General features: G+C 43.5%; 1 protein-coding gene across 2 annotated transcripts in view; it reads right to left on the reverse strand.

Annotated features, from left to right (window-relative positions):
• The window catches only part of TNFRSF11A (TNF receptor superfamily member 11a), a 29,087-nt gene that overhangs the window by 3,499 nt on the left and 12,610 nt on the right, over positions 1–12,978 (reverse strand). The window contains exons 2-9 of one of the 2 annotated variants that reach the window (XM_088170435.1): positions 11,933–12,014; positions 11,372–11,497; positions 10,692–10,835; positions 9,484–9,577; positions 9,043–9,137; positions 8,077–8,184; positions 6,205–6,254; positions 3,736–4,588 (exon numbers count right to left, since the gene is read on the reverse strand). In XM_088170435.1, the coding sequence (XP_088026561.1) occupies positions 3,736–4,588; positions 6,205–6,254; positions 8,077–8,184; positions 9,043–9,137; positions 9,484–9,577; positions 10,692–10,835; positions 11,372–11,497; positions 11,933–12,014 (1,552 nt within the window). Of the gene's footprint in view, positions 1–3,735; positions 4,589–6,204; positions 6,258–8,076; positions 8,185–9,042; positions 9,138–9,483; positions 9,578–10,691; positions 10,836–11,371; positions 11,498–11,932; positions 12,015–12,978 lie in introns of both variants that reach the window. The other variant, XM_014872424.2, reaches the window with a different exon arrangement.

The following is a 12,978-nucleotide window of genomic DNA, read 5'->3' on the forward strand; positions in this document are numbered from 1 at the left end:
TGTGAGGAAATGCTAGTTATTTCTGATTATGAGATTTATTTTTCCTTGGAGTCCCAGAAATCACACTGTTTACCAAAGAGGCAATAAACCCCTAATCAATCCTACCATTTTAGATAGCAGGCTTACTGAATAAATACTGAAAGACTTAACATCAGATCACATAGTCACACAGTGTCCAAACAACACAGAGCTTATATAATTCTGTTATATAGTCCAGATCCTCCACGTAACACTCTGGCCCTCACTTAGCCCCTGCACGGATTTAGCTGGATATAGACTGACACCATTGAAGAGACAGAGTCTATATTATAGCAACTTAACAGAGTTATGGTTTCAGTCAGTCTGCCTGAGGTTAGAGATTTTTCAGTATAAATGCAATCTTTTTGCTATTCAAGGACTGGGCTGCTGACCTAAGTGACAGCAGGATCAGGCTCTGGGAATTAATAAACTTTCCTCAGAGCAGAAAGAAAATAACTGAGAACAAACTTCCAACAAGCTTGATAAAGTTTGAAAGTGAAACAAACTGAAGAAACCAAGTAAACAAAATTTTCCTAGCCTGTGAACACCCTTACTAAGAAATGTTTTTCCTGCTGTGCTTCACTTCATCATTACTTGCAGAATGATCCGAGTCCTTTTAGGCATTTTGTGCCTTTCTTCCTTACATTCCTCAACACTTGAGACATTTTCCCATTTCCCTCGCAGATAAACATGGCCCAGCCCAGAGAAATGCTGTTTTTCCAATGGCCACGGGTGACGTTTGCACAGCAGCACTGGGCACTGGTCTCCAGCTGTGTGGAGTCAGGATCTGTGCCCGCTCAGAGCTGAGTCTGGGCAGCACTCGAGCATCTCTCTAATAGGCCCCCCTTAAGCAATTTTATTTATTTCACCTAAACCACTGCATTGCTAACTCTTTGCTTTCTTTCCAAGTGCTGTTGATTAACATGAGATGTCCATAAGGGTTTTCTCTGCAGGAACTTTTCCCTGCTGGTTCTTTCCCCTGTGTTCGATTTAGTTTGGCTATTTGCCAAGAACAAAACTCTTGGGCATAATGGCAGTACAAAAATAACTGTTTGTCTTTAAACAGATTGCCTTGCAAAAGGTGCTGTGAAGAAAGTAACCAGCGCTCAGCAGGAGATCAAAAATTTAGAAACATATGTGACAGTGGGGAGGGAAAAAAAAGGCAGATTAACACATTTATAATGTTTAGCTGAACATGGCTGGCAAACCTTCTGTGCTTTCTGAAGACACCATGCTGAAACAAAAGAATATTTAAGGCCTGAAAGCACAGAAAATGGACACAAGAGCTTCCTACACTGTGCCAAGAAAAGTGCTTCCAACCTGAAAAGTATAAGGGACACATTCAGAGTGAAGGCATTGTTCTCTGCAGTGTTTCGGCGTTTTGATCTCTTCAGACTATCTGATATTAATAACAAAGACAAATTAACTTTTGTGGTAATTGTTCGCTAAGAACTAGAATAACACAGGCAAATAATTTTCTCTGAGACATTTAATGGCCTCTAGGTGGTGAGAACTATTTGTCACTGCCAAACCAGGCTGGTTTGGAATCTGGAAGTGAAAGGCTTTTGCAAAACCAGTCCCAATTATGAGTCAGCTAAGTTTTCCTGCACAGGACTTGAGGTGGGCTTGAACTGACCCTTCATGTTCTGACTGCCTCCAGGCTTGTGGGCTTTGAAGAACTGCTTGAACTCTACCTCCAGTGGTGACCCCTGGAAGGGGCACCTGTTCAGAGGTTCACTTTGGTTCTCTAGGATTGTTTCACAGGAGGGACAGAGTTTACCAGTTCTGTTGTCATTCTGAGTGTTACTGAACCAAGACCAAAACTTCATGGAATTTCCAATAGTCTTTTTCTTCCCATTTTTCATCTACCTTCTTTTGTACCATTCTGTTTTAGCATAACTGTATGCAAAGCCTGGTGGCTTCAGTTACTTTGAGAAGCTTTACAGAAAGTTATTTTACAGGCACATTTGTTCCATCTGGGCATTTCACAAGGCCTAGCAAAATGACAGATGCTGATGCACCCACACGTGCAGCCGTGGTGTGGCTGGGCTGCTTCAGTCAGGAACCCATGACAAAGCCCTGTCCTGGTCTTCATGCAACCAGGCGCTGCCAGGGGGGCATGGCTATTCTGTGGGCAAAAAAATTACTCTGCCAGCAAGCCAGGTTACCCACAGATCAACTAACCCATGCTCTGATACTGCCCACAGCTCTGTCAGTATCTTCTTGCAGTCATGCGTAAAAACTGGCAAATTAGGAACACGGTATCTGTGCTCAGGTTTCACCAGATGGCACTACAGCATGTATATATCCAAAGGCACAGACACAATTAAAATCCCGTATAAAGAATTGTGCTGCAGATATAAGATGGCACTTTCTAGCACAGCACTTATATCCAAGCTTTCCTGTATGCTCTATTATTCCTTAATATGTTCTCGTTCTCTTTGTGTCACATTTAGAAAGAAAAGCAGTACCAAATACAACTTGTATGTCAAGAGTCCAACAATAACAAAAAAAATAATCCGTGTTCTCTTTACTCCTGCTGCACTTTGTATAGACCAGACCGTGAAACTGTGTCAAGATTTCAGGAAACTGAAGCAGCAGAAAGTTTCTGCTCTTCAGAAGATGAATGCTACACACTTTTAGATTCCCATATGGAATGCATGTTGAGAGAGGAAGGGCCTTCAAGTGTGTTGTTTTGGGGCTTTGGCAGAACGACAAGAATGTCTCCGTAAGAAATTTTAAGGCACAATTGGTTTTAGAGAAGGGCAACAGCTTACAACTGCTGTGGGTATTACAGTAATACTTGGATGTCCCACTCAACACTAAGGTCTCATTATGCTTGGCAGTGCACTGATATAAATAAAAATAGAGCATCCAACTTTATGAGATTATAATCTTAAACGACTAATAACATATGACAGGCAGATTGCAGACTTTTATACTGAAAAAAAGTCTTGGGAAGGAAGGTTTCATCCAGAGAAGGCACATAACTTCCCTTCTGCTGGTTTTGCTTCGGTGATTTTTTTCCCTGTTTCCATTTGACAATTTTGATATATTTACTCAATTAATAAATTGGTAGACAATTAGTAAACTAATCAGTGTTTCAGAGATGTTTAGGGGACAAAGTATATGTGTATGGAGAAACGGTGTCTGTATGAAACTATTTTATGTGAACGCTTATATCCCAGCAAATAAAAACAGAGAGAAAGAGCTATAAGCAGAAAATTGCAGATAATCTCTTAGACCCAGTTGGGGCCACCAGTTTACAGCTCCAGCTGGAGTTACACTGACCACTATATAAATGTAACTGGACTTAAATCTAATGGCAAAAATATGTGTGCATACTGGTGAATGAAAAGTATCTGTCTGAGGATTATGCATCCTTCCTTAGCTCATACCTAGGTCTCTATATAGTGTTCTTTCTAATTTTCTCCAATACAAACACCTGCTAACAGAACTGCCTGGCCTCTCCAGTGACAGCCAGAAGGTGGGTTCTGCATTGGTGGTTCAGGGTCCCTTGCTGGGCTCATTCTTCTTGCAGATTTCAATACAAATCAAATGGCCTTAAAATTTCAGGATTTTTTTCAGACTAGCTTCAGGGCAATTAAGTGAAAAATCATCATTTTCTTCTCCTAAGTCAGATCCTCTGAATACTACTGAGCTAGCAAAGAGAATAATCCTATACAACTGTGTATGGGTGAAGTCTAATGGGCTTACCAGATGCTGGAGGGAGGTCTGAAGTGCTGCTGTTTGTCCCTGAAGTGCTTCTGTGTGTCCCTGAAGTGCTTCTGCTTGTGTTCTGGTACTTCATGCTGGTACTATCTGAAGGTGAATCTTCCACACCAAGATCGTTTGCTAGAGTGCTCTGACCAGCAGAGATAAAATTCAAACCACAGGTGCACTGGGCACAGGAACCAGTTTCTGGGGAGGTGGAGGTGCTGTCAGCAGCAGCACAATAGGGTTTGCTACACTTTCGGGGAGATTCTCTGTACAAAATGCCACACCTCACACAGATCTTCTCTGAGTCAGAGTTTGTTGCAAAATGATCTGTGTCTTTGTTGCATGTTTCCTTCAGGCAACTGTGGGCATGTTGGCAAGATTTCTGCAGAAGCTGGTCTGTGGCAATGTGTGCCCCATCTTTGCTGGAGGGAGGGTGAAAGCCTTGAGAGACTGATACATCCTCTGTGCTCCCAATACCTGAAAAGTACTGGTTCAAGCTATCATTCTCCCCTGCCTCCATTGGTTCTGAAAATGATGACGTGGTTTTACTGCCAGTTCGACTTAGGAAAGATAAATAATCAGTGTTATTGAGATCCTTATCCATGTATTCATCTTCTGTGGGAACTGGTGGGAATTGGTAATCATCAGTCTCGGTTACCACAGAAAACTCTCCTGTCTCACAAGGCTCTGTGCTGGGGCTCTCATTCCTGCAAGGACTGTGACCAGAGGTGCAGCATGAGTTTCCAGGGACAGGAGAGCCCGAGGGGACCAGGAGACTCGTGTCTTCAGCAGTCTGGGGGACAGCAGCATTTGTGATGTTCACACTAACAAATGCATCTCTGGAGGGTTCCTGAAAGAAATTAAAAGTAGAAACATCTTTAACAAATAGATCAATATGAAGTTATTTTTTAGACAAAGAAGCAAAAGGTAGATCATGGTCCTTCCTCTTTGTGGAGCTGCTGAGATTGAGCAGTGCTGCTATACTAGAGTCTTGATATGCAATTCTACTCTGCTGTGAAACTGTGACTGGTGATGCTGGGCACAGCAGGTGTTCAGAACGAAATCTGGTGGCCTGGGGAGCAATAACATTTAATCTTGTGAGACAACTAGTCCTAGTTTTTTTCAAGGGCACTTAAGAAGAGTTAATAAACCTAGAAGAGTTGCTGGATTCTGCTGTTCCTTATAGACCTTTAGTAAGACCCACCTAACTTCTTATTAGGTTTTGGAAACACGCCCATGTGTATGAAGGGCTATTGATCTGTGAAGGCCTTACTGAGGGCTGAATTTTTAATATAAGTAATATCTGAAGGAAGAACCTGGGCTGATTCAGAAGTTCTGAGACAAGCTAGAAGAAAACACAGTCAAGGCTGTATTAACCTGAAAGGTTAGGACAACAAATGGAAAGGCTCATGACATAATGTTTCACAGTACTTGATAAAGTAAAGCTATATTTTAGACAGCAGCTCCAAAAAAAAGGTTGGGAAATACTTCAGGGGTTTTCTTCCATTTGTACAAGTTGTGCTTTAAAGATGGGAGTTTGGGAACTGATACCTTTAATTTCTAGCATCTGTTAAGATCTTCCAGGATAGAAAAGAGAGTGTAAGTGCTGCCAGCTGCTAATTGCTGTTGATTCACTCCTCTGTCCCAGAGGACCTGAGTGACTGCCAAGACAGGAGGTTGCATGAAGACTTATGAGACAAAAGACTGCCTGGTCAGAAAGGTGGTTTTTTTTGGTATGTTTGGTTTTTCTTTTAAGCAACGAAATTTGAGTCTTTCAACAGCTAAACTCATCACAGCTCCTAGAAGGGGTGGTAGGACACCTGGGACAAGTCAGTCCACATCCAGGGTGTTAAGCAGGCTGTGCACATGAACTTGAACCAGTGCCACCATCTGTTTCAAGCATGTGGCTGCTCTTCCGGAGCAAAAGCTCTTATTTATTTCATATTGGAATGCACAAGCAGAATTTCTTCCTCCCTAAAATTAAGGAGTCAAATGGTTTCTTTAGCAGACTGCTCTGTGTTTAATGCCTTGCATGCCTGGCATTTTTGGCATGACCCAAATCCAGGTTCCTTCCCTGTGAGCACTCTGGTATGCAACAAGGGGCAAACTCAGCTGAAGCTTTTCCTGCACTTAGGATTTAGAAAGGCTCTCTCCTAGGCAGGCTCAGGTGTTCAGCAACCAGTGGGCTCATGATTAACTTTCTTGTCACAAATATTAAATAATCACGAGACCTTTATCTCTGTTAAAACTGGCTGAAACCAGAGAGCAGGTTCAGAAGCTATTTGTGAATGGTGATTTCACATGTCTCACATTTACAGAAAACCAGACTGAAAAAGCCAAAGCTGCGAGCAATTTTTGAGGAACTCAGAGCCAAAGATTACCATAAAGTCTGCTTCAGAAGGGGTGTCAGGAACGCCACGAGGAAAACACAAAACAAAGAGTAAATGCTACCATCTTTGAGTTTACCTTTGTTCCTTTTATTTGGCTGCACACTTCATTAGCCCAGTTCTGTAGATCTGCTGTAGGGAAAACAAAAGAGCAGCTGTAACATATAGCAGGCACTTAAGTTAACCACAGACCTAAACACCCACAGTCATTCACAACCCGCAATATCATATTAAATAAAACCAGCAAGCCTGTTTTTACTGCCTGTTCAAGTGCCCCAGCACTGGCCTAGCTGAGTATTCATTGTAACTGGAACAGGGATATATTTCTGTGGAACAAATGTTTCCAAGCTCCTAAAATAGACAACGGTTAAACTGTGTTCCACATCAAATGGGGTTTCTTTCCTGGTCATATGTCACACCAAGCTATGACTGGCCCAACAACGACCCGCTCACAGCAGAAATGGTCTATTTCAAGAGAAGTCACATGGATGGCCCAAAGGCCCTTCCCAGACAGGAGTGAGAAGCCTGGAGAGAAGACGGTAAGCCACTGAAACCACAGGATAGCAGATTCAAATATAGCATAGTCTACTTAATCAAGGCATGCTTAATGGGGAAATTCATTCCAATTTCTTTGGAGTATCTCCTGAGGAAAAGCTTTAGGTCCAACATGCTTTAGGGCAACAACTGACACAGTGAGCAATTATTGGTTTGTGTTTATAAATTAGGGAGACTTTGCAGGGCTCAAGTCCCGTGTACATATGAAGTTTAGGAGAGTTTTGCATGGCTGAAGATAGATCAGCTGTGCAGCCACTGCCAAGTTCCACCAATGTCCCTGTTGCTCTGATGTTGATTTAGCACCAGTACCCACACCAAGCAGGAAGGGCTTCTTCTGGAGCCAGCAATTCTCTGAAGCAGCATTCCCCATGTGAAGGTAAGGAGGGACTGTCACTGCAGAGCAGCAGGGCAATAGAAAAGTCAAAGAAATTGCATTCCCCCCAACCTGCTCTGCATTGCAAGTATTTGGTTTGTGAGCAGAGTCACCATTTCCTCCAGCCCATCCCAGAAATTCCAGATTTAGCATAACCCATGTTTAGTGTGGCAGAGGCAGCCTATTTCTAAAACACAGACTGAAATATACAAGAAGTATACAAGAAGTGAATTCTGTTGTCCTTTCTACTGCTCCCAAAATTTTTCATAAATTGCTTGGACTTGGGAAAGGAAATGATGGAAAAAGCTTTTCATGTTTAGAGGAAAAAATTTGAAATCAACAGAACAATAGAGGTATGTTCTTCACTAAAGAGACCCTGGGCTTAACAGAAAGTGGAGGAATGTGAAGGTATTTCCATCCTATTAATAAAAAACTCAGTATCCCACTGTTATCCAGTATGCCTTTGGCTAGAATTTTTCTCTTTTTCTACTTTAATTATTCATTATATTTCCTTCTAGTATTTCTTCAATACCTCATCAGAATTTCAGCTTTCAGCTGAAAACATTGTCTCCATCATATTCTCAAATACACATCAGACCTTTGTCTTGAAATCCGTATTTTAACCTGTCCAGATGCAGGTTTTTGGGTGCGAGGGAAAGAAAGGTGAAGAAGACAGGACTTCTATCTGTCCCTTCGACCAAGGGGTCAGCTGTGCTGGGTGCTGCAGAGCAGTCAGGCTGCTATGAAAACTGCCAGCACTAGCCCTCCTCCTTCCAACCACAGTCATGTCGGCCCTGAGGATGGTCACTCCATGGGTCAAGTGTAATACGCTGTAAACTACTGCCTGCCTAGAGGAAAGGAATTTTTAGACTGGATAAAGCATATCCATATGGACAGACACAGAGATGGCACAGAACTTCCAGTGTAATTCCTGAGCTTCTTAATCTGTTGGCTACCCTTGAAATCAGAGCACACAGAGAGCCACAGTTGTCACACTCATTAATACCATTAGCTATGATGTACCTGTCAGCTTTTTCCCCTTCTTCTTGTAGTATACGATGAAGACGACAATGCCAATTAGTGTCACAAAAAACAAGATGACAATCAATACGTATAAGATCCTGTTTGTTCCTGCAGGGTGTAGAAAAGATAGTGCCATCAACACATAGCAGTATGACAATCGTTGCTCATTTTACCTGCTTTTCTACAGGAGAGGGCTGTTTTTCCTTCCTATTTGATCTTTAGTTTCTATAATTAGAAGAGTAACTCTATCACTCATGCACTTCTGTGACAAGCAGTCACACTTTGTACCTGGTACCAAGATATCTCCATAAAAACCAGAATCTTGGTGTTACAGAGCAATGTTGTCTGGTCAGGCTTCTCTTAATGTTCCCTTGCAAGCTGCCAGCAGGCCACGGGGCTGAGCTTGATTTCAGTCAGGGACAGAGGACATACATTTCATGGAGACTATAGATAAAGGTGGAAAAATTTGTCCTTTATCTCAGGTTATGATGGATCACTGCATGCCAGGCAAGCAACCTCCTTGGTATGATATCCACACTGACGAAAGAAATGGACAGTGGGCAAGAAGGGACATCTGGGAGGGATCAAGCTGAGACTCAATCATTGCTATAAAATAAGCAAGAAGAGGAGCTGCTAGTCTTTATACATGTAATGGTTGTGCGGAAAGCACATAAAAATGAACAAGCTGTAAATGTGATGGAGGCATGGGAATAACATGGCTAATAACAGCACTGCTGCCATGCAGTTTTAGTGGGAGGTGTCAAACCCTGCTTAACAGTGGACATAGGACCTGGAGTCACCAGGCCTGAAACAATTTTCAAAGGTGGTATTTTCCAAAAGCACTGTCTTGGTCTACAGCTGCTCTCCCTAGAGCCACCCACAATGAGAATGGATGTAAGCCAGCCCAAACCTCTAGTAATCACATCCCTCCTCCTCCCTGCTGACAATCCATACGAGGACACAAACCATCTTCTGATGGCTCAGGCATCTTCCGTTCTTTACAAACTGCATCAGACTTGTCAGTCCCAGGCACACTTTCTTCCAATCCTAGAGCTGTACAGCTAAAAAAGAAAGACAAAGAGGCTAGGTTCTCTCAAGGAAGCTTGTTGTGCCTCCTACACTTATGCAGAGCAGTACTTTCTGTTGTAAAATACTACGTTTCTCCACCCCTGAGAACCTCAGATACTTTATTTCTGGCTCAGCAGTTCTGTTGTCACTGTTCTCTCTTGTTCTCCTATAAGGAGAATTCAAGCTTTAGCCTAATAGTGCCTTCATCACTGCACAGCCAACACTGATGCTCTGTGTGCTCTACAGGAAGCCTGGAACACCCCACTAAGAAATGTTTTTGCTCAAGCTTCTCCCTGTCTTCTGGCTGGTGTGGTCCATTTACAACACCCAGGGACTTACTTGGTCCAGGATTTACACTCGTCGGTGGATGAAAAGACCTTTGAGAAGTAGCCTCTGGGACACGGTATGCACATTGTGTCCCTGTCTTGTTGCACTGTGTGTAGGAAGGAAAAATGTCATAGATGAGTTTCTCTGGGTTCCTTCCAAGCAAGAGGAAGGTGACTATGCTCCCCATCCTCCTGCTCCCCTCTCCCCCACAATCCCCCTAAAAGCTTTCTTAAAGAGCGTGGTCTTACATTATGTTAAGGCAGCAATGACAGTTCCATGAAGTACCGGAAAGTCTCACTTGAGCACTTCTCTACATGATCAAAATGAGAAATGACCAGGAGCCATTTGTGTTATTTATTGTAAAATAACACACAGCTGTTATATCTTTCCCCTTCTATTTATTCCCTCATGATGATGCTGTGTCACAGACAGTGATGCTGACTGGTATTGTCACTTCTATGAAGCCACAGTAAACAAAATGCTGTATGAGGCTTTGTTAGGCTGGAGAAAAAACAGCAACTGTCCTCCAGACACATTAAGCATTTCTTCCTCCATTACTGTATTACTTGCTGCTTTTTTGGGGTTTCTTATGCCTGGTGCAGCTGTTTCTAGCTCTGAACTTAACTATCTGTTTCCCACCCACAGAACACCTGCATCTTATTTTAATTAGACTTAAGAGTAAATTAAATGCCTGTAATCAACCTTTGCACTACTAGCCATCCAAGCCAGAATACTTGCTAAAACAGAATACATGAGCTACCTGAAAAGTGTTAATCACTTTTGACTTGTTGGCAACATTAAAAAATGGCCAAGTCATTGCACAAAACCAGATTGCAAATCTGACCTCAGAAACAACCCCAAAAAGAGTGCTTCTCTGAATACTGGAGCAATGCAAGACCTAGTGACTCACAGTCAGACACCTCAGCAAACATTAGAAATGTACTGGACACCTTGCAACTACTGCCAGGTCCACGTGATATCTTGCAGAAGTCACTAGAGCCAAGATACTATTTAAACTATGGAGGCAGAAGCCTTCAAAATGTGAATAGTCCAGGAGGATTATATGCAGTAGTAATGACAACTCGGACACACATCCTCTGTTGACAGTTATCTGAGAGACTGAAGGTCCCTCTCTAATGTCACAACCCACACGATGCTGGCCTCATCCAGTAGGCCTGAGCTGGACATTTCACTCTGTACACCCCCTTTCTGTATCTTACCAGGAGGCTTGACTCCAAGTCCAGGAGCACACACGGTATTTCGCTGACAGCAGTCGCAGTCCTCGTTCCAGTGGTAGCCCATCGTACAAGCACACTGCCGCTGGAACGTGCTGTTCCCTGGGTTCACTTCTCTCAAGGCCTTCCCTAAGAGAGAAAGAAGATGAGAGTAAAAATCTCTCTGATAACAAGCCTCAAGTTTCTGAACCTCCTGTTCTACCTACGTGCTTTGCTTGAATGGCAGATGCAAACCCATTCATGTTAGAGGAAATAGTGTCTCTCAGGAAGCACGGGAGACCCTTTATCAGCACAGGGCTCCTCACCCACTGCACTCCTAAACAATACATTTCCTTGTGGCTTTTGCAGAAAATAAACACAGCATTTGCAAGGGTGAGACAAACATATTAGGGGAAGTGGATGCAGAGCGTGCTGAGCAAAAGAATGACTTCTAAAATCAGCTCACAGGGGTGAATGGCCCCAGTGAAGATAATCACTATCAGCAGTACAGAGACTGCAGTCATGCATAGCACAGGATCTCTGCTGCCTGGGGACCTCCCTCTCTGCCAGGCTCTTCTGCAAGCTCAATGCTGGGCACCTGAACAAAGCAACTTCCCTAGATCCACTTTCCCGTCTTCATGCTTCACTAATTTGGATTAAAAGGTTCTGCAGTATGAACAGCTCACCTTGATCACATATTTTATGTAGTAAGCATTTATCTTCTTCATTCCAGACATCCATATACTCGTTTGGGCCACATGGCTGGCAAATGCTATCAGAAGTAGCAGTGCATCTAGCAGACAAATACTTCCCTGTGATTGAGAAAAGGACAAGTAGGTCATCTGGAAGCTGCAGAGCAGCTGTCTAAGGAGGTTAGAGAAAAATAAGAGGTTGGGTGCTATCACTGCTGTGGACAATCTTTTCTTCCTGCACCTTTTTAATTTGTCAATCTGGTCTCCATTTAGTGTGGCACTGAAACATCTGTGAAGTGGAAAGCCTGGGAGCACAAGAATCGAGCTGCTTTCTGTCTCCCACAGTGGTTAAGTGCTATCCCAGCAAAACAGCTGCTGTGGCCTTTGCTCAGGCCAGCAGGACCGCTCCTGCCCTTGGAAGGCACTCGAGATCAGGCACCTGCAGGGCACGTGCCAATCCATCAGCAGTCACAAGAGCTGACTGCCTCACCAGCGACCCGAAGAGCAGCTCTTAAGGAGCCTCTCACCCTCTCAACCCAGTCACTGCTCACATACCTGGCTCACACTTCCTGCAGCACCGTCCAGAGTACTCATAGTGTTGTTCGCTCTCACACGGTGGAGTGATTTGTAGTGACAGCTGGAGCAGGGAAGCAAAGAGAGGACATGAGAACCAATACACCTGGAGAGCTTCAGACCTACCCAATCCTAGTGCTGGCAGAGACAAGGAAGACTTTCCATCTGTACAGCATTGTGGAAAGTCAAGCAATAAAACTTACCCAACATTTGTGACATCAAAGGGGCTTTGTAGACATGCTAAGGGTATGTACTTGATGCTGTACACACAGGGACTTTTAATAGAGCCAGGTGACAAATAAATAACCCATCTTGCAATTTGTCATGAACTTTTAGCCTGCTACATAACCTTTTCTTACAGTACCCTTTTATTTAAAATCTACATCTTTAAAACAATTGTAAAGACAAAAAAAAAGGCATAGAGATATCTCTGTAGTCTCTTCCACAGAAATTAGATCAAGATCTGGGAAACTGCCAGTTTTAATGTACAGCATTAAGCAAACAAGAAAAGTGAATGATTTATATTCCTGAAAAAGAAGAAGTTCCCAGCTTCCCACTGGGATACTAAATGCTCCTGGCTAGTCCCATAAAATAGTGGACTTAAATTTTGCAACTTTTTATGGCTCCCACTGTGTCCTGCAGAGGTGGTCTCATGGAACAGAAGCAGCCATCCAGAAAGGTGATGCAATTAAGCCAACACCATTTTGTGTCTCAAAAAAAGCAAAGGAAAACCAGCACAAACCCACACAAACCACCTCCTTTCCCCCCCACCCATCTGAAATAGGTACATGACAGGGCATCTGCAAAATGGGCAGCAGAGCTGCCTCTGGCCCTCATGGGCCTTTGCATCCTCTCCCAGCTCTCAGCTGCCTATACACAGCAGTCCCACCCGGAGCCCAGGCTTCAGGGCATGGCTTGTGCCGGGGATCCTGGCCAGCCAAGCATTGCTCCCAGCCCATCACTGACCCTGCTCTGGCAGCCCAGAGTCCTCGAGGCAAACTCAACACCTCACAACCAGTCATTGATCT

The sequence above is a fragment of the Sturnus vulgaris genome, chromosome 1 (assembly GCF_052056855.1).
Source record: "Sturnus vulgaris isolate bStuVul1 chromosome 1, bStuVul1.hap1, whole genome shotgun sequence".
Lineage (NCBI taxonomy): Eukaryota > Metazoa > Chordata > Aves > Passeriformes > Sturnidae > Sturnus > Sturnus vulgaris.